Consider the following 21,496-nt stretch of genomic DNA (forward strand, 5'->3'; position numbering starts at 1 on the left):
CTTGGTTAGTTGTTTGATGACTCCATTGCCTGTCTGGATGGTTTGTGGGACACCAAACCGAGGAATGATGTGGTCCAGGAGTACCTGAGCCACCACATTCTGCTGTTTCCCTGGATGCTAGAAACACTTCTATCCATCCTGTAAAAGTATCCACAAGTGTTAAGAGATAATGGAGTTTTTTATGAGTAAGCATATATATAATAAATCAACCTGCCAATCTCTGCCCAGTTGGTGTACACGAAGCTGGTGTAGAGACTGACGTATGTGGAGAGCCCCTTGTGGGTTGGCCTGGGCATATGTCTGGCAGGAGTAGTGAACCTGTAAAATACAATCTCGGAAATGGGTGGGGGTAAAAATGGGCTCCAAGAAGCAGAAAAAAGCTTTGGAGAAGTGGCTAAGGATGTCTCGACCCAGTAAAGGTGCTGGACAAGCAGGTATCACTAAGAAAGAATGAGAGAAAATAGAGAAAGTCAATATTTTATTTTATTTTTTTCACTTAGCTCAACACAAATTTTTTCTCTTTTTTTATTGAAAAAAAAACATTAACTTTCTCTATTTTCTCTGTGGTCACCACACAAATTACATAGAGAATTTCATGGACGTAGTAGCCTATTTTAAGATAATAAAACTTGCATTCAAACACAAACACACAAAAAGAAAGAAAGAAAGAAAGAAAGAAAGAAAGAAAGAAAGAAAGAAAGAAGAAAGAAAGAGAAAAATTGTCCTGCAAGAATGCAGGGCAGTGGCAAAGTTTTAAGTGGGGAGGACCGGGTCCCATCTACCCCCCATAACTGAAATTGGTGAGGGGAACTTAAGGACCGAGTGAGATGTTTGAACAGAATAGGTAGCTCCCGTGTCCAATATAAAAGTAATGGACTTACCTGCTACCTGCAGCTTTACCCAAGGCTCGGATAGGGTTACGGATATACCAAGTCTGGGCAGTGTCAGTCCTCTGCAAGGCTGAGAAGTTCGAAGGCTGGCACAGTTTCACCTGACGATGTTGGTGAGGCTGGACCTCCATGGCATGGCATAGAGGACAAACCCACATGGGGGCATTGTGATTTCCAGGGTCCAGGTTGCTGGCAGATAGGGCATAACCTTGGAGGAGGTGCAGTACAATATCGTGCCACGTGACCATTTAGGCCACACTTGAAACAGCTTGCCTGCGAGGTTGACTTAGGCTGGGCTCTGTCAGGGTAGAGCCCTGTGGTTGGCTTCCCTTGTTCCCCTTCCTACGCCCTTAGGGCAGCTGCTAAGGCTTGGGCCTGCAGATTGTTGTAGCCTTGTCTGTTGGGAAGACTCAGCTTCTCAGGCATTAAAAACTTTAAAGGCCATTTTCACCAATTCTCATACAGGGGTTTGGGAAAGTCAACCTTTCTTAACTTTTTCCTAATATCAGGTGCTGACTAAGAAATAAAATGGGTAAGCAGAAGGATTAGTAGAAAAGGAACCTAGCCGCTTTTCTATCTGAGAGATCTGGAAGAGAAAGGGAACATGAACTTTCATAATGCCATGGACTCCCATCACCTCCCAGAGAGGACAGAGAAAGGCGGGTTATGGTGGGATCTGGTATGGGAGGAGACTGGGGAAGATTGGGAGGGGCTAGCCCAGTGCACAGGTTGGAGGAGGAGGAGGAGAGGAAGGTGGGTAAGGTGGAAGTTGTCCTTGAACCTCTGGATTGGGAAGGGAGGGGGTAGAGGGGGAAGGAGAGGAATGTGGAGAATGTTGCTCCACAGGAGGGACTTGTGTAGTGTGGGCTTGAGGGAGTGGGGAGGGACCAGTGCTTCTGGCTGCATGGTGCCATGAGACACTGGCTACTAAGGGAAGGGTGAGAGCGCAGAGCCCAAAAACCATGGACATATGTAAGTTCTGCCCATTTGTCTTTATCAGACAGGCCCAATTTATAAAGATTTTGTAAGAGGCATCCCAGGGGCGACAGCGGATCTGGCTTTGAACTGCAAGTGCCCATTTTGTTTATTTATTTATTTTTTGGGAAAGTGTTAGCATTTAATTGGCCTCCCTGAGTGGCTTCAAGCCACCAGAACACAGGCACCTCCAACACCCTTTATCTTCTCTTCAGCTCTTCTGCTGAAAAATTTGGCTTTCACAATGACAGGCTGCTTAGGGAGCTTTCCCTTCCCCAGAACTTTGTAGTAGCCCGATCGCACGACATCAATGATGGGAGCAACTCCAGTCTTGTTCTTGGCAGCGTTAACCCGAGTCTGCTCACTGACCAGCATCCACAGTTTATCCAGATTGACAGTCGGGCAGAAGCTCTGGTTCCTCTTTAAGTGGTAATGCCTCATCCCAACTTTCCCGAAGTAACCTGGATGATATTTGTCGAAGTTGATCCTATGATGATGCATGCCTCCAGCGTTCCCGCGTCCTCCTGGACGCTTGCGGTGTTTACCGATGCGGCCATGGCCGTGGCTCACGTGGCCCCGGAGTTTCCGGGTCTTCCTCAGTCTGGATGGCATGGCGGTGGCATAAAGGAAAGAGGGCAAGTGCCCATTTTAAAGTCTATGCCCAACCAAGGGGCCTAAGTCTATTACAGTGTGTCTGCTAAAATAGCTCTTAGGCCTAACGGGGTTGGGGAAATTGAATGCTAGGCATCTCTGGAGCAAACAAAGCCCACCTCAGCCAGGTCCGGTCTTGCCGATCTGACCACTGCTGAGATCAAACTCTTGGCACGAGCTTGTGGCTTCAATAAGAGTCCAATAATCGACAAAAGTAAGTATGAATGGGTTCTCCAAAACCCTATAAGCATAGACAAGAAAAAGGGACTCACCAAGGCGCAGCCACTGTAGCCCAGGAGCTGGTTTTAGAGTGGTGTGGAGAGCTCAGATTGTGGACTGGGGGCTTTCAACACGTGACCTAGGGCCACAAGGAAAGGCTGCCCTACCCGGTGGAACCTCCAAGATGTTAGGAATTTTTCCTAACGTGAGCTCTCTGCTGATGCAAAAATCCCAATTAGGCCAAATCACAACAAGCCAAATCAAAAATATCCAGGTTTAATGGGATTCCTGCGCTATTGGAAGAAATAGGGAGGCCACTACACATGACCACCAGGGGGAAGGAAAAGAGATCACATGTTTCTCCTCTGGGAGTTCTCTTAAATTTGGAATCCAGACCAATACAACTCCCAGGCCTGGGGGCTGGGATGGATGCGAGGGGGTGAGGGCTATGCTCCCAACTTAACAGTTGTGAGACACGATGTGGGCACTAGTAGTAGAACCGGATCCTCTGCAAGAGCAATGCTGAGCCATCTCTCCAGCTCTGATGGAGGTTTATTTTAAAGATAAAATCATAAGCCAGCATTTGCTTAAATACTCATTTTATTTAACTTTTTCCCCCCAGACCAGCTGGGCAAACTCCAAACATCTCCATGTCTGATGTCAAAACACTCTCCATATCTCCAATTCCATTTAACTTTGTTGACTGAAACACACTTCTTTCTCTTGGGCTGGTTCCACTCCTTGTTAGCAGCTCTCCTCGGCAGATATGCCACAACTCTGGCATCTCGGATTCTCCAAGGCAATCCAGGCTGCAACTTCACAGCTTCACGCAGTAGCCTCTCTAGGCCTCCATCCCTGGCACTAGTGGTTTTATTCCATAATTCCTTTCTTCTTCCTCTTTCTCTTCTTCCTTCTCCTCTTCTTCTTCCTCCTCCTCCTTTTTTTTTTTTTTTTTTTTTTTTTTTGGTTTTTGAAGACAGGATTTCTCTGTGTAACAGCCATGGCTGTACTGGAATTCGCTCTGGAGATCAGACTGGCCTCAAACTCATAGAGATCTGTTTGCCCCCCCCCCACCCATCTGCCCAGTGCTGGAGTTAAAGGCCACCACCACCACCTAGCTCATAACTTCTTTCTTCTGTCCTTAAATCTAAACCCATAATCACATGACCAAAGCTGCCAAGTTCTGCTGCTTGCTGGGGCTAAAACATGGCCCTCTTGTTCAATTATATCTTCACCAGCTTTCTGTCTTTCACTGTTAAGCATGGCTTTCCTGAAGCTTCCTCTGTAGACCAGGCTGGCTCCAGACTCCAAGATCCAGCAGGCTCTGCCTTCCCAGTGCCAGGCTAAAATGTGTGCCCATCATCCCAGCTCTAAGCTTTTCTTTAGTTCTTTTTCTCGAGTTGGAAACTTAGCTCGGTGGGATCTTAAGCCCTGAGATCACCACTCCCTTTATTCTATTTCTTAATTCCTGAACACAGAATTTAACTCTATTTCACTTTTTGCTGTTCTCTTTCTCCTCAAATTTTTCATTTTGAAATTTACCCTACTCAGCTTGCTCCTTTTCATTATAAATCACACTAAAATTAGAGTTACCACTAAAAACCACAAACAGAGTCTGTACTATATTGTTTGAGGTTTCCTCTAGCAATGACATTAATCTAAAATTCTTCACTTTAGCCTTAGGCAGACTCTTTGGACAAGGGCAAAAGGCAGCTACTTTCTTCACCAAAATATCACAAGAATGATCTCTAGGCAACATACTAAAACTCTTCTCCTCTGAAACCTCTGGAGTGAGCCCCACACTTCATACCCCTTAGCCACGCCGCCCAGCGCCTACTAGGACGGCCAGCTAGGCAGTGCTTAAAGCATCCAACTGCTTTCTGAACCAAAAGTACCAAAGTCCAGTTCCTTGGAATGGTCATATGGTCAGGCCATCAGAGCAGTACTCCAGTCCCTGGTACCAATTTCTGTCTCAGTTGAGTTTTATTACTGTAAGAGACACAATGACCACCATAGTTCCTGTTTAAAGAAGACTTGGGGTGGCTCTTTAAGAAGTTCTTTAAGAAGAACTCTTCTTGCCGGGCGATGGTGGCGCACGCCTTTAATCCCAGCACTTGGGAGGCAGAGGCAGGCGGATCTCTGTGAGTTCGAGACCAGCCTGGTCTACAGAGCTAGTTCCAGGACAGGCTCCAAAGCCACAGAGAAACCCTGTCTCGAAAAACCAAAAAAAAAAAAAAAAAAAAAAAAAAAAAAAAAAAGAAGAAGAACTCTTCTTTAAGAAGTTCAATCTAGGGCTGGAGAGATGGCTCAGAGGTTAAGAGCATTGCCTGCTCTTCCAAAGGTCCTGAGTTCAATTCCCAGCAACCACATAGTAGCTCACAACCATCTGTAATGAGGTCTGGTGCCCTCTTCTGGCCTGCAGGCATACACACAGACAGAATATTGTATACATAATAAATAAATAAAAAAAAAAGAAGTTCAATCTATTATCATCATGACAGAGAACATGGCGGCACGCAGGCAGACATGGTGCTGATGCAGTGCTGGAGTAGCTGAAAGTCTTATAGCTTGCAGGCAACAGGAAGGCAAACTGTCTATCACACTGAGTGAAGCTGGAGCAAGAGACCTCAAAGCCCGCCCCCACAATGACAGGCGTCCTCCAACAAGGCCACGCCTCCTAATAGTACCACTCTCTGAGATTATGGGGGCAATTACATTCAAGCTATATCAGGAAAAAAACACGGTGCATACCCTATGGACACTGTGTTTTAACAAGAGAGCAAACTGATGATGCAAAGAGCTATATTGGTGAACACTGTGCTCTCAGCAGACACTGTCATTTAATTTCCACATATTTATGAGGCAAGGTAACAATATTATTCTCATTTCTTACATTTGGAAATTCAGATGCATAAAAGTAACATTCTGGAGGATATACAGCTGACAACTATAATGAGATAGATAACAAGAAAGTAACCAGGGTAATATGATTTATGGGATGCCTTGAAGACTCTTGGAGGAGAAAACATTGAGAACTGTGTCATCAGGAGTCAGAAACATATTTCATAGGCTAACGCCTCTTCTCTTTGCCTGCCTTGATTGCTTGCTTTTCCTTGGGTCAGGAATGAGAATTTTATTTTAGTTTTTGTGCTTCTGTGTTCTTGGCATTGGCTGTTTCAGGGAGCAAACCAAGGTGCATGCCCTAATGAAATTACTGTCTTAGCAAAAGGACAGTGGCCTCTCTTGTGCCCTGCTCACATTTGAAAAGGAATAAAGCAGTCAGAAAATTTATTTGTGTTGTCTCTCATGTAGTATAAATGTGGAAACAGGAGATTTTCTTTATCAGGTTTTAAGACATGAACAGCAGTTTCATTCTAAGACATAGTAATCACCAGAATTCACTTGAGAAGTTAAATGCTATTTTGGATTACTGTCATAAAAAGTTGCAGCATCAAATTCCTTCTTTATTTGCCTGATTAGACTAAATCCATTAAATGTGAATCTTATTAATTCACTCATAGAGGAAAAAATTCCCAGTAGTACATATTCATAAATTACCAAATGTGTAATTGTAATAAAAACAATCCATGGTTAGAAAGTATAGACTGCAAGGTATATATAGAGCTCTTGCAGAAGGCCTGGGTCCAGTTCCCAGCAACCACATAGCAGCTCACAGTTGTCTGTAGCTGCAGCCCAGTGGCCCCTAACTCCCTCTTTGGGCCTCCGTGGGCACTGCCAGGCACCATACCCATGACATAATAAACAAGGATTGTTTCTTCCTTTATGAGACAAGTACTCCAAGGCCTGTGAACAGCCTAGAACAACCAGGACAAAAGCTTACATTTCTAGAATTGTCAGGGTTTTCACCATCTCCCACTTAAGTATTGCTGTCTTGCTTTGTCCTGTGCCTGTGGTAACAGAGGAACAGGAGGACTGGGCCAGTAAGAAACACATCAGACTTCCAAGCTCATGGCTTAGAATCAAGGATGGATTTAAGACTTCTCTGGGTCATTTCTGCCCCATGATTTCTCTACTTATTGTTGTTAAATTAAGTCAGATTGTGGTGTGGTGAAGCAATGGTGACTAATCCTATTCCAGGCTTCTTCCCAGAGCCAGCCTTTGTTCTGTAGTTCAGGTCTTAGCTAATTTTGTCAGCAACTGAATTCTCAGAGAGTCAGAATTGCTAGGAATAGATTTTGTCTTCAGTTAAAGCAACACTGCCCAGACACTTGTGTTAATCCACATAGATTTCCGGCTCTCTTTTGTATAGCAGAGGTGTGCTGGAGCAGAAGAGCTGAGTGTCACGGTTTCTGTTTGACACTGAAAGATCCAGAGTCATTTCGGATACCAGGGAGGCCCTTCATGTTACCATTACAGGAAATCACCCAGCAAGCAGCACTTGACCTGGTAACTGAGGAAGCTATTTCACAGCCCATTGGTCCCCTAACTCAATGAGAGGTCAGAGTCAAAGGTTACAAAAATAGTAACTGGTTCTATTTTCCTCTGTCAGAAAAGAGCCTGTTACCTCCTCACCCCTCTCTTTCCCAAGTTAAGAGGAACTCAGCTACTAGGTAACCAATCAGAGGAAATGAAGGCCGAAATTTCCTAAGAAGCTGATAATGGTTGCTTTCATGGGAGCTGCTTTTGCAAACACTACTATAAAATTAGGTATAATTCTTCACACCGAAACATTTCTCTTTAGAGAAATAACTTGACCTTTTGCAATCTATAAATAATTTAAAGACCCTTGGTGTGGGAGGTCCTTCTGTCTATGTGTTGCTCTTATTGGTTAATACATAAAGAAACTGATAGGGTAGAACAGAGCTGGGGGGAAAACTAAGAGGAACGCTGGGAGAAGGAAGGGAGAGAGAGACACGCCATGGAGCTGCTGTCAGAGAGAGACGCTGGGAACTTTAGCCGGTAAGCCCCAGCCACGTGGCCATACACAGATTAATAGAAATGGGTTAAATTAATATGTAAACGTTAGCCGGTAAGAAACTAGAGCTAATGGGCCAAGCAGTGATTTAATTAATACAGTTTCTGTGTGATTACTTCGGGTCTAAGATAGTCGGTCGGCTGGGAACGAACAAGCGGCCTCCCCTCCAACAGACCCTTACTTAGTCTTAGCCCTCATATCCCCTCTTCACCTCAATGCTGCTAATTCACAGAGTACCCTCTGGGAATCAAGTAGACACACACAAATATGAACCAACAAATCTTCTGTACTATTAATAATATAAAATAGCCATCAGAAGTTAACAAATGTGACTTTATCAATTCAACAGAGCAATTTAAATTCTTCTGTGCTTTTAATTGTTTCCCCAATTTCCCCAGAACTCTCAAAGCTGTCTGGTGGTGGGGCAGCCTTGGCAGAGGAACAGGAAAGAACGACAGTCTACCACTTTAAGCAGCTCTTTTTTTTTAAAGAAAAGATTTATTTATTTATTATTTACACGGTGTTCTGTCTGCATGTTTGCCTGCATGCCAGAGAAGGACACCAGATCTCATTACGGGTGGCTGTGAGCCACCCTATGGTTGCTGGGAATTGAACTCAGGATCTGTGGAAGAGTAGTTATTTAATAAACCAGGATGGGGTGACAGGGACAGAGGAGAATGAAGGACAGTAAGGAAAATGAAAGGCAAATGAAGCCTCCCTGTGCTGCTTGGATTTACTGGAGCATTCACCCATTTTTCAGCTCCCAACCTATAGCAAGTGCTTCTGTAGCTAAGGACCTAACCCAAATAAATTGTTTCTCAGGAACCATCAGAGGGGTCAGAGTCAACCTATTTCCTCCCTTCTTTGGCCGTCAGATGTGGATACTGTTCTATCAGAAAAAGCTTGTGAATGTATTTCAGGGTAGTAGAGTCCAAGGGCGCTGACCTCTGGGGCTGTGGCAGAGAGGTGACAGCAGTTTGGAAAAACAGTGTTTCCTATGGGATTATAGAAGTTTCAGAAACAGGTTTCTCTGTAGCTTTGGTGCCTGTCCTGGAACTAGCTCTTGTAGACCAGGCTGGCCTCGAACTCACAGAGATCCGCCTGCCTCTGCCTCCCGAGTGCTGGGATCCGACCACCACCTGGCTCAGAAACAGTTTTGGATTCCTCCCTTTGTCTTTTTCTCCCTGAGGTTGGTTTCCCTTTGTAGCCCTCACTAACCTGGACCCTGCTGTGTAGCCCAGGCTGATCTGGCTAACCTGGACCCTGCTGTGTAGCCCAGGCTGGTCTGGCTAACCTGGACCCTGCTGTGTAGCCCAGACTGGTCTGGAACTTGCAACAATCTTCCTGCCTTTGCCTCCCGAGTGTTGGGATTACAGGTGTGCCTCAGGATCATGCCTGGCTTTGTTGCCTTGTCTTTAAGTGTGGTCAGCAGACATCTTGGTTAATCTCTCTGGTACGATTTTCCAGCTCTAGATTATTACCAGGAATTATAATATTTGTCTCATGTGATATAAACAAGCCAAATAACACATATATCCAGTTAGCTTTATTGTGTGCCTTCTGGTCTAACTGTAATTAGCTTCTGCTTTGTTATTTATTGAAAAGTAACAATCTTCCTCTTCTCACTCTTTAAATGGGATCAGAACTGAATAGGTCTCAAGATAGAGAACTCCGTTATCTCCTGTTTTTCTAATGCTTCTTCCTCACCTACATTCTGTGTAGTTTTGGGAGATCCGAACAGCTGATGACTGACCATGTGACTGTCGGGCATCAGTGTTAACCACTCGATTGTTCATTCAGATAACTGCCTGACAAAGCGTTTTGTTCTCTCTCTCTCTCTCTCTCTCTCTAATTTTTTAAAAAATATTTATTTATTTATTATGTATACAATATTCTGTCTGTGTGTATGTCTGCAGGCCAGAAGAGGGCACCAGACCTCATTACAGATGGTTGTGAGCCACCATGTGGTTGCTGGGAATTGAACTCAGGACCTTTGGAAGAACAGGCAATGCTCTTAACCTCTGAGCCATCTCTCCAGCCCCCTCTTTTTCTCTCTTTAAATGATTACTTAATTTCACATTTCCTGTGCACTATTGTGTCTGTGTAAGAGTGTCAGAGCCGCTGACACTTGTGAGCTGCCATCTGGGTGTTGGAAATTGTCTGGAAAAGTAGCCAGTGAGTGCTCTTAGCTGCTCAGCTAACCCTCTAGCTCCCTCCCTCCCTCCCTCCCTCCCTCCCTCCCTCCCTCCCTCCCTCCCTCCCTCCCTCCTTCCCTCCCTCCCTCCCTCCCTCCCTTCTTTCCTTTCTCTCTTTCTCTTTCCTTTTTCTCTCTCCCTCTCCCTCCCCTAATCCCTCCCTTCTTTCTTTCCTTCCTCCTGTTCCTCCATGTTCTTCATTTATCTTCACTGTCTCCATTCAGTTTCTTTTCCCTCTTTAGATTCAAAAGTGTCAAGGTGTTCCAGCTCGTATGGTTTCTCCTCTTTCCTCTAGCTGTGATGTGTTCGGATAATAAAAAGCAGACCTTCTCCATTGAGGCCATTGCTGTTCATGCTGGCAGTCACACTCCAGCCTCTGAACAGTTGGAATATATCGAGAAACCACAGAGCCCAAAGAGAGCATTATACAGGCAGTTCCACACAGGGGGATCTGTTTACACCACACGAGCTACAGTTTACATGCGTGTGGGTCATTGTTCATACTTCACCTAATACGTAATACACATGCTGTCAAGAGGGCTTAACTGAGTACTGATATGTCCAGATTACGCTGCACATCCACTAACTTGATAAAGGGAAAAAGGGATATTATGGGAAATTTGATGTCAAAACCACCTTTTTAAGAGTGTTTTTCTTAGTTCAGTGTGATGTTAAAGTTTTAAATCATACAGATCTGATCTCCAAACACTGTTTCTTGTACATTTTTCTGACTAGACGTTTTCTTCCTTCCTTTGCCATACAGTAAGTATTGTGAGAGAGTATCATGTGTACTCTGTACTCTGGCAAAGGGTGATGCTTACAGAGGAACAGACAACTGGAGCACACCATCGGATCTTCTGCAGTACTAGCATGCTAAGAATTGAAAACAAGGAGAAAGAATGGCTATTAGTTAAATAAGAGTAGTTAAATTGGGCACTATGGAGGAGCCTGCCTTTATTGGGAAAGACAGATAGAATGTTGATAGGGAAAAAAGGGAACTTTTAGTGTTTCGTGAAGGCACAGTAGTGTAGTGGTTAAGAATCTATAATGTTTGAGAGCCTGCCATGTGGCTTGGGGCAGGTTGCTTAGCTTCAGCTATGATTGTGAGAGTCATACATAAAAATAACTTTGTTACCAAACTGTTAGAAGGAAGAATTGAATAGGATAATAAATGTGAAGTGCTTGGTGTTCTGCCTGAGATGTAGCTGGTGTTGGATAAGCTGTAGTCAGTTACTGTCCATCCGCACTCACTCTCAAGTTTTTACTGAGTGCCTGTACCTTCCTCAGTGCTCTAGATCCTAAGAATATAGCAGTGAAAAAGCTGATGAGCAGTCCCAACCCTCATGGAGATTCTATTCTGAAACTGCCGTTTTAACTTTATTTCATGTATATGTGATTTGCCTGCATACATGAATGTGAACCACGTGCACACCTGGTGCCTGAGAATGTAAAAGAGGGTATTTGAACCCTCAACTGGAGTTAGGGATGCTCATGAGCCTCCAGGTTGGTGCTGAGAACAGGACCTGTGTCCTTGAAAGAACAGCCAGTGCTCTTAACCTCTTAGCCATCTCTCCAGCTCCTTAAAATTGTTTTGATCCCATCCCTTTGTGTGTGTATCATGTAATCGTGTTGGAACTGTAAGAGCCTTGCGGAGCTAACGCCGAGCCCTCTCTCTGTTCTGCTCTACTGCTGTTGCCTCTTCTGTCAGGAGGATGAAACCATCAGCATCAGTGACCATACCAGTGGACAGCTCAGGCCTGGCTGTGATCCACGGTGGTGCCCTGTCCTGGTGAGCACTGCTCTGCCTGGGTCACCAGCGATGCAGAGCTGACCACTAAGTAGGGTTCTCATGGGGTTGTCACCTTCAAGTTTGAAGAGCAGCTTCTTCCTACCGAAAAGTATAGGTTGACAGAATTTTACCATCAATCATTGCTTCAACTACTCCTGTTGAGGGCTGCATGTATTTTCACTCCTTAGAGTATAACCTATTCTTTATCTCTGGCTATGTTTTGGATATTTCTTTTTGGTCTCTGGATTTTGGCAGTTTTGGTATACTTTGAATAGGATTGCTTTTTAAAAATATATTTAAAATATTTGGTGTTTAGTGTTTCTTAATACTGTAGTTTGATGTCTTTATTTTTTACACTTGTTTATTTTGTGTGTATGTGTGTGCATGCTCACACATTCATGTGTTTCAACTGCATGTCTAGAGGTCAGAAAACAGCTTGAGGGCATCACTCTCTCGTCACCATGTGAACTCAGGTCATCACACCTGCCAGCAAGCACCTGTGCTCAGTAAGTCATCTTGTTGGCCATATCTTGATTATTTAGTTTGTTTTGTTTTTAAAATAAGTTTTGGCGAATCTTCAATGAGAAGCTATTTAAATTTACTTCTGTTTTCTCTTTAATCTTACTTCTTTGGGAATTTGGATTATACAAATAATTAGGCCTCTTCACGGTATTATGTCTCTTATGTATTTTTCTGCATTTTCCTTAATTTTGTCTTTTAGATTTTATTTTGTATATTTTATTTTCTAGTTCATTAATTCTGTCCTCATTTGTGTCTAAATGTTGTTAAGCTAAATCTATTATTAAATTCTTCAATTCAATAATTTCCACTTCGGCTAGGCATGGTGCCACATGTTTGTAATCCTGCCATTCAGGAATCTGGAGCAGAAGGATAGTGATTTCAAAGCCAACTTGGGCCCTATATTGAAAGACAGTCTCAAAACCTCAAAAAAAAAACAGGCAGTGGTGGTACAGGCCTTTAATCCCAGCACCCTGGTGGTAGAGACAGGAGGATCTCTGTGAGTTTGAGGCCAGCCTGGACTACAAAGGGAGTTCTAGGACAGTAAAAATGACAATCTTACCAAAAGCAATCTACAGATTTAGTACAATGTCCATCAAAATCTCAGCAAAATTCTTCACAGACCTCAAAAGAACGATACTCAACTTTATATGGAAAAGCAAAAAACCCAGGATAGCCAAAACAATCCTGTACAATAAAAGAACTTCTGGAGGCATCACAATCCCTGACTTCAAACTCTACTACAGAGCTACAGTACTGAAAACAGCCTGGTATTGGCATAACAACAGACAGGACAACCCATGGAACCAAATCAAAGACCTGGATATTAATCCATACACCTTCGAACACCTGAATTTTGACAAAGAGGCAAAAAATACCAAATGGAAAAAAGAAAGCATATTTAACAAGTGGTGCTGGCATAACTGGATATCAACATGTAGAAGATGAAAATAGACCCATATTATCACCATGCACAAAACTCCAGGGAACACTTCTGCATTGCTAGTGGGAATGCAAGCTGGTACAACCCCTTTGGATGTCAGTGTGGTGATTTCTCAGAAAATTAGGAAACAACCTTCCTCAAGACCCAGTAATACCACTTTGGGGTATATATCCAAAGGATGCTCAATCGTGCCACATGGACATGTGCTCAACTATGCTCATAGCAGCATTGTTTGTCATAGCCAGAACCTGGAAACAACCTAAATGCCCCTTGACTGAAGAATGAATAAGGAAAATGTGGTACATTTACACAATGGAGTACTACACATCAGAAAAAAAAATAACAACATCTTGAATTTTTCAGGAAAATGGATGGAGCTAGAAAACATTATTTTGAGTGAGGTAACCCAGACACAGAAAGACAATTATCACATGTACTCACTCATAGGTGGTTTTTAAACATAAAGCAAAGAAAACCAGCCTACAAACCACAATCCTAGAGAACTTAGACAACAATGAGGACACCAAGAGAAACTTACATAGATGTAATCTACACAGGAAGTAGAAAGTAGAAAAAGACAAGATCTCCTGAGTAATTTGTGAGCATGGGGACCTTAGGGGAGGGTTAAGGTGGGAGGGGGGAAGCAGGGAGAGGAGCAGAGAAAAATGTAGAGCTCAATAAAAAATCAATTAAAAAAAATGAAAAAACGAGATAAGACAGGAACTTGCTCTCTTTCAGTCTGAAGATATCTTACAGGTAAGTGCTCTGTAGTGTCTGGCTGCTTTGCTTTTCTGATTGTCAGGTTGAACCGCAATATCTGTCCCTGGGTTTTTATTATTCGTGCTACAACTCTCTCTCATAACGAAACAAAAGAAGAAAGGAAGGAAGGAAGGAAGGAAGGAAGGAAGGAAGGAAGGAAGGAAGGAAGGAAGGAAGGAAGATATGGAACTTTTAACTAGGTACACTAATCTAATCCCAGAGTACAGTACACTCCTCTAATCCCAGAGGCTAAGAAGGAAACCAAATTTGAGGATAGCCTGGGCTATGAAGGAGGTTCTAGGATAGCCTGGATTGTTTATTGAGACTCTATGTAAAAATAAATAAGGAAAGAAAGAAAGCCTTGATGGTGATAGGAATTGATTGACAGGTAAGACTAGATTCAGATTGACTGTGAAATGTGTATCTTTAGCGTTATGGTATGATGACACCGTCTTCTCCAAAGCCCCTCCATTTAGATGAGATTGATGAGGGGCAGACTCTCAGTCATCTTTCCCTTCTATGCTTAGGAGAATAAAAAGGAAGAGGAGTGGTTCCAATGCTAAGTTGGCTTCTCTTGGGTCTAATATTAAAGTTGCCACAAAAGGTTTAGAGAGAATTCTTTTATATCTTGTAAATTAGAGAGTACTCGGTGTCCTCTTCCCTTTCTTATGTGGAGTGTTCACCAGAGAAGACTGCGTGCTTGTGTGTTTAAGCCAATAGAAAGTCTTCATCAGCCAGAGAGCAACCGCACGGTGCTCAGGATCCCAGTGCAGCCCTCAGCCTTTCAGTGTAAAACCATGTCCTGAGCTGACACACTTCAGTTAGCAAGAACAGTTAGCCACAAGTGGAACTACAGAAGCTAAAAATAAAGGTTAGTGCTTTAAAAGACTTTGCCAGAACTAGGGACTTTGATGGATTAGGTGTTTGTTTGTTTTATTTTTGTCAGGTGGTGCTGTCTGCATGCTGAGTTTACAACCTGAATGGCACTTTCATCATGGAGTCAGTCGTGCTAAGGTCTGGGGGCCTACTAAGGTGTGGTGGCCTGTTACAATATGATGCCAGTTGAGCCGGGCGGTGGTGGCGCATGCCTTTAATCCCAGCACTTGGGAGGCAGAGGCAGGCGGATCTCTGTGAGTTCGAGACCAGCCTGGTCTACAGAGCTAGTTCCAGGACAGGCTCCAAAACCACAGAGAAACCCTGTCTCGAAAAACCAAAAAAAAAAAAAAAAAAAAAAAAAAATATGGTGCCAGTTGGACAGGATACTGATTATTGTGTTTTTATTCTAAATTTCATGCTTATTGAGTATTTACTCTGTGTCTACCTTTGTACTAGGTGCTGGGATGGATTAAAAAGAATGTCACCTGCTTTGCCCTCCAAGAGTATGCCACTATTAGGAAGACATTTTGGCTACAAGTACTAGAATCCCAATTTAAAATGGCTTGAGGCGGGCTGGAGAGATGGCTCAGCGGTTAAGAGCATTGCCTGCTCTTCCAAAGGTCCTGAGTTCAATTCCCAGCAACCACATGGTGGCTCACAACCATCTGTAATGAGGTCTGGTGCCCTCTTCTGGCCTGCAGACATACACACAGACAGAATATTGTATGCATAATAAATAAATATTTAAAAAAATAAAATGGCTTGAGGAAAGGAGAGACAGAGAAATAGCAATATATAGAATTTAACTGGCTTTCATAAATAGCCCATGGTAGACACAGCCTTGATCCCTCCAGGCTCAATTCAGCTGCTAAGGTCTGCATCTGTTTCTCTCCCATTTTCCTGGTTTTATCCTCAAAAGTGGCCACTAGTGCTTTGGGGCTTACATTCTGAGTATCGGATGATAATAGAAAAAGAACATAGTTTCAGGCTTGGTTTTTATGACAAGCTCACTGGATTGGGGTTGATGCAAAATGCAATCAGATTGAGGTTGAGTTATAGTTTATTTTGGGGAGCAATGTAAACCATGGCCAGAGGGCAGCTGTGGCAGATTGTATTTCATGGAGACAGCAGCACCAGTGTTCTAGGCTGCTTTCCCTCTCTGCATACTCAAGTAGAAAGGATGCTTAGCTCCTGTTCCTCTGGCTCAAGGATGATACATCTGTCCCATTAGGAATCCAGGTCCTCTCTTTGATTGACAAAACCTTCATTTACTAAAAATAAGCTTTGTACTCTTTTGGACATTCAATCAAAAAAGCACTGGAGATCCTGTATTTGTCTTTAGATGCAAGCCCATTAATTGCAGTGGATGGGAACTGGAAGACCATTTGACAGGTGACAAAGTATAGTGGAAGAAAGAAAAATATTCCTCCAATATTTTCACGGGGGCATTTGAGGATTCAGACTTTAGTTAGAAATCATCAGATTAATGTGTTTGAATGCCTTCAATCACTCTTAAATCTTTTGCATCATGCTTACAAGATTTTAGAGATAGCTAAAACAGTGGTTGGAAATTCTGTTGTGGATTAAAGATTCTTCAAAAGCTTTACTCGTTAATGGGAAGAGTACTGTGGCAATGGACAGCAAACATGGGCTAGCTAGTATGACATTCTCTCTAGGAGGGGTGTGGTTTACAGGCAGTTCTGTGGGGTGTGCTGTCTTTGTTTCACAGGCTTTCTATGAAAAATGTCATCCGAGAAATAGCAAGTGGCATGAGGTGGTAATGCAGGCTTTAGTGTGGTGCCCCGTTAGGATAACCAGCGTGAGGACCGCTCTAGGGCTGCGGGAGCATCTCTGCTAAGAGAGCACTGCTTTGTTGGTTGGGGGTTTTTTTTGTTGACCAATTAAAGAAACTAACTGCTATCTTGATTCTGGCCAATTCTTGTCATCACTGGCCTAAAGGCTCCTGTGACCATAGCACCTGACTGTTCTGAAAGCCTCCATCCTCAGTGACGGATGCTCATCTCTTCCAAAGAACTCTTCTGGGCTGGCTTTCTTTCTTTCTTTCTTTCTTTCTTTCTTTCTTTCTTTCTTTCTTTCTTTCTTTCTTTCTTTCTTTCTTTCTTTTGCACCTTCAAGCATTTCTGCACAGCTGCCCACCCTCTTCTATTCTATATCCTCTTGCCTTACTGAATCCTGGATTTCCCAGCTCACAACTGTAAGAAGGGGCTTTATTTCAGAGTAGAAAGGGGCCCCCATATGTGGCCTATTATATCCATATCAACTTGCTTACCCTTTTCAAACAGCTATTGTCTTTTAATAGGGTCCTGCCTGGCAGGGGGAGTCCTTAATTCCTGCCATATAAGAATGGACAGCTTGAGTTACAGCGCGCTGCAGTTTGGTACTCTGATCAAAAGGCCTCTGTTGTTTTTAGAGGGTTTTTCCCCTCTCTCTTTCTTTTTCTATATCCTAGACTAATAATTCAGCACAGCAAGGTCATTACGGGCTTTGAATTGAGAGCTGAGAGTGTTAAATTACTGACCTAGAATAAAAGAGATCTGGGGGGCTCTCAAGAAAGATAAAGGATCCTGGCTAGAAAGCTGCAAGCCCAGCATCCTCACTTCTTAACAATATTATTTTTTTAATCCTCTCTTTATCCACAGGTCTTTTTCTAGGACAAGGAAGATTCCTGCCAGAGAAACTAGGTTAGGAACTCAGTGACATCTTCTGAGAGTTGTGGCCTAGGTGCTGGCAGCTCACGGGTGCCTCTGCCCTTTCAGTCCTTCCGTTGTGTCAGTATCCCCTTCTCCCGCCGTACTGTCTGGCTTCTCTGTCTCTGCTGCTCTATCGAATCCCGATGACTGGGAAATGATAACTAAATAGTAGGAGTTGATTTGGCTTCTGGCTCTAGAACTGTGGTTCTCACCCTTCCTATGCTGCAACTCTTTTGACAGGGCCTCATGTGGTGGGGACCTCTCGTTGCTACTTCATTACTGTGATTTTGCTCCTATTATGATCGTAATGGAAATATGTGTTTTCTGATGATCTTAGGCGACCCCTGTGAAAGGGTCATTTGACCCCCAAAGAGGTCATTACCCAAGATTGAGAGCCACTGTTCTAGAGGCTGGGAAGTCCAAGATTAAGGGCCGTATACACTGGGGGCTTCTTGCTGCTTGATACCAAGGTAGAGACACCACATGGTGAGAGCTTGAGAATTTTAGGGACAGAGGCAGAGAGGAAAAGCTGAACTTGCCCTTTTATTCCCGGTGAGGGGGTTAAGGGGTAGAGACAGCTTTCCCAAGGCTGGTGAGAGGTGGGGCCAGCACAGCAGCCATCAGACCTCAACATGGCTTCAAGCACTAGCCCAGACCAGGGACACCCACATGGCCTTTGGTGGTGACATGGACCTCAGACGTCAGCACAGACCCTGGCAGCAGTAGGACCACGGACGTTACCATGGCCTCAGGTGGCAGCGCAGGCCCCATAGCTGGCCTGTTCCTCACCACCATTGCATCTCTCTCCACAGTGCAGGAGCCGCTCCGCTTCTCTTCCGTCTCCACCATCTGTGCATCACACATTAGTTCATGCGGAGGTGCCCGCCCTCCCGAGCCTTGGGCAGGACCCGGCACAGCTCCGTACTCTAACAAGAAAACGTGCCCCTTGTGAATGATTTGGACATCTCCATCTTCTGGAGAAAATTACTTCCAAACTGTTATCTCATGTATGAATTTTTATAGCTATCTCTAAAGCCAGATACCATGGAGATCCTCTGGAAAGCATTCATTTCCTAAGACTAATATTTTTAGAAAAGTCAAACTTTCACAGATTTGATTCATAGCAAACTAATAATACACAATTTTACTAATTAAAAAATAATTGAATCCAGCATGAAGAAGAGGAAGTTGGCACAAAATTTTACCCATAACTAAGAGCCATTTGACTTCTCCTGGGAGAAAGAAAATCTGTTTTCTCCAGTGGAGTGACACTGGGTATATCAGTAACACTCTGGGGAAGGCCCGTGCTTAGGAGGCATTGGCAAACACAAAATGGATTCCATGTTTTTGGGGTGTGTGTGTGTTTTGTTTTCGATTTTTTTGTTTCCATGCTTTTTAGAGAGAAAAAATGTAAAGTTGGCTGAGTAGGGAGGTGAGAAAGATCTATAGGCATGATCAAAATATACTTTATGAAAAAGATTTGTTACAAACCCATATATCTGAGCCAAAGCCATACTGACTAAGAAGTGGTGAGATTTGACCCAGGCTGTTGCCCTCCAGTATGTGAATGTGAGCATTTGATCCTCTGCCTCCGGCTCACGAATTCAGAGTGCTGGTGTAGAGCCATGAGCCACCATTCTATGCTTTGTGTAGGGCTGGAGATCTCTCTACCAACTGAGCCCACCGCCAGCGTGACACAGTTGCTTTCATTCCAGATCCGCTCTGAATGCTGTTGGCTGGTGCTAAGGAGCTTATTCAGCTGGTAAAGTGCTTGCTGTGGGAGAATGAGGTCTTGCATCAGCTGAAAAAAATAAGAAATAAGCCCATCATGGTGCACATCTGATGCCTAGGACTGGGAAGGCAGAAACCAGGAACCAGTCTAGCTGAATCATGAAGCTCCAGGTTCAGTCAAAGACCCTGTCTCAAAAAATAAAGGTAGAGAATGATAAAGCAAGATACCCAACATCAAACTTTGACCTTTACAAGCATACATGTGCCCATGTTCCTGAACATACATGAGCATGCATGTATTAAGCATACACATTAAAAAATATTTTGTTTATAATTTCCATATCTCATTTTATCAAGCAATTTTATAACTATGCATTCTGGGTATTTAATATCAATATCTTGCCCTTCTCTTTTATTGTGGGAAAACATACATGACCTACTCAGGCAATGGTGGCTCACACCTTTAATCCTAGCACTTGCGAGGCAGAGACAGGTAGATCTCTGTGAGTTTGAGGTCAACCTGTTCTGCAGAGTTAGTTCCAGGATAGTCAGAGCTACACAGAGAAACCCTGTCTCGGAAACTAAAACCATAAAAAAAAAAGCCTAAAATTTACTACTTTCACCCCTTTTAAATGTATAATTCTGTGACATTGTGTGCATTTAGAGTGTCCTGTAACTATCATCACTAGAACTTTTTCATCTTCTGAACCTGAAACTCTGTACCCATTAAACACTAACTCCTTAGCCTTCCTGTCCTTATATCCTGGCAACTGGCATGCTAGGACTGTCTATAGCTTGACTATTCTACAAACCTCATGTAAGCGAACTCTCTAGTATTTATCTCTTTGTGACTGACTTATTTCATTTAGAACAATGTCTTCCCGGTCATCCATATTGTATATGTTAATCTTCTATTACTGTAAAATATATAAAGAGTGAAGGTTTCTTGTGGGCTCAGTGTTTGGAAGTCTCAGTCCATGTCTCATTGGTCCCATTGGGTGATAGCAAGAAGGCAGCGCAAAGTAGCAGGGACAGTGGTAGAGCCACGCTCACCTTTGGCCTGGATGTAGAAAGAAAGGGAAAGAGCGGGTCGCTATCATCCTGCTTAAGGAGATGTCACGTTTTGCTTTTCCGTTTTCCCATCAGGCGACTCTGGGGTTGCTGGACTGCTGTGTGTTATTATCCTGCTCTGAGTATGGGTGTCGAAGAATGGGCCTGTGTCTCTAACTTGACTACATTTTACTGTATGCTCACAAGAGGGATTGCTAACATGCACTGTGATACTATCAATATTTGCTTTTTGAGACATTATATATTCATTATTATTTGCACGTCTCCTGCTGATTATCTTTTAATTCTTAAGTAAATCTTTTTTACTAAAGGTTGGTAGGAAAATGGTTTTCTTTTGCTTTTCTGTGCTGTGAATTAACTCTGGGCAGTGCACGTGCTGGATGGTAGTGCTCTACTACCTCTGAGCTGGGAAATAGCTGTCGGTACGGGTTCACGAGCTGTGCTGTCCGTATGTGCGTCGTTGTTGTTGTTGAGACAGGGTCTCCTAGCCCCGGTTGGTCTTGAGCTTCTTAAATAGCTGACCATGACTTCAAGCCCCATTGTCCTTCTATGTGAATGCCTTGAATGCTTTTTGCTTGTCAGTCAGTCACAGCAGAGTACTGAGAAGTATCTAGGCTGGCAGTGTGATCAGCGGATGAAGGTATCTGCCTCCAAGTATGACAGTCTGAGTTCAATCCCCAGAAACCCACAGAGTGGGAAAAGGATGGACTTCCACATGCAAACCTGTATCCTCACAGAGATAATCACAAATAAATGAATAAAGGTTAGAAAGAGAGAATGAACAAGCAAGTGAGAGTGAAGTGAGGATACGCACCTTTTATCCCAGCATTCGGGAGGCAGAGGCAGCCAGAGCTCAGTGAACTGGAGGTCAGCCTGGTCTACATGAGTTCCAGAGCTACATAGTGAGACCCTGTCTTTAAGAAAGAAAAGAAAAAAGAAATTAAAATTAATAAGAAAAAAATTGATTTCTTTTTTTTTTTGAGACAGGTTTTTCTGTAGCTTTGAAGCCTATCCTGGAACTCGCTCTGTAGAATAGATGGGTTTCGAACTCACAGAGATCCGCCTGCCTCTGCCTCCCAAGTGCTGGGATTAAAGGTGTGCACCACCACCACCGCCTAGCAATTTTGTTTATGTATTTGAAAGAAACTGATTATTTTCATAGCACACTGAATCATTGAGCTAACTACTTAACCAAGGGCCTATCCCACTCCTGCTGGATTACTGCACCCCT

General features: G+C 43.5%; 2 protein-coding genes across 2 annotated transcripts in view; one reads left to right on the plus strand and one right to left on the minus strand.

Moving 5' to 3' along the window:
* Cstpp1 (centriolar satellite-associated tubulin polyglutamylase complex regulator 1) overlaps window positions 1-21,496 on the plus strand; it is a 172,204-nt gene that overhangs the window by 35,997 nt on the left and 114,711 nt on the right. The gene's annotated exons all lie outside the window — the stretch shown is intronic.
* LOC130882084 (60S ribosomal protein L27a-like) lies at window positions 1,999-2,480 on the minus strand. Its single transcript, XM_057781986.1, has one exon. It carries the CDS (start codon window positions 2,475-2,477, stop codon window positions 2,031-2,033), a length of 447 nt encoding a protein of 148 aa, XP_057637969.1. The 5' UTR covers window positions 2,478-2,480; the 3' UTR covers window positions 1,999-2,030.

This window comes from Chionomys nivalis, chromosome 9 (genome assembly GCF_950005125.1).
Source record: "Chionomys nivalis chromosome 9, mChiNiv1.1, whole genome shotgun sequence".
Lineage (NCBI taxonomy): Eukaryota > Metazoa > Chordata > Mammalia > Rodentia > Cricetidae > Chionomys > Chionomys nivalis.

Bases quoted from the DNA above. Each gene is read 5' to 3' on its own strand.
- LOC130882084 (XM_057781986.1), bottom strand. From the start codon at position 2,477: ATGCCATCCAGACTGAGGAAGACCCGGAAACTCCGGGGCCACGTGAGC.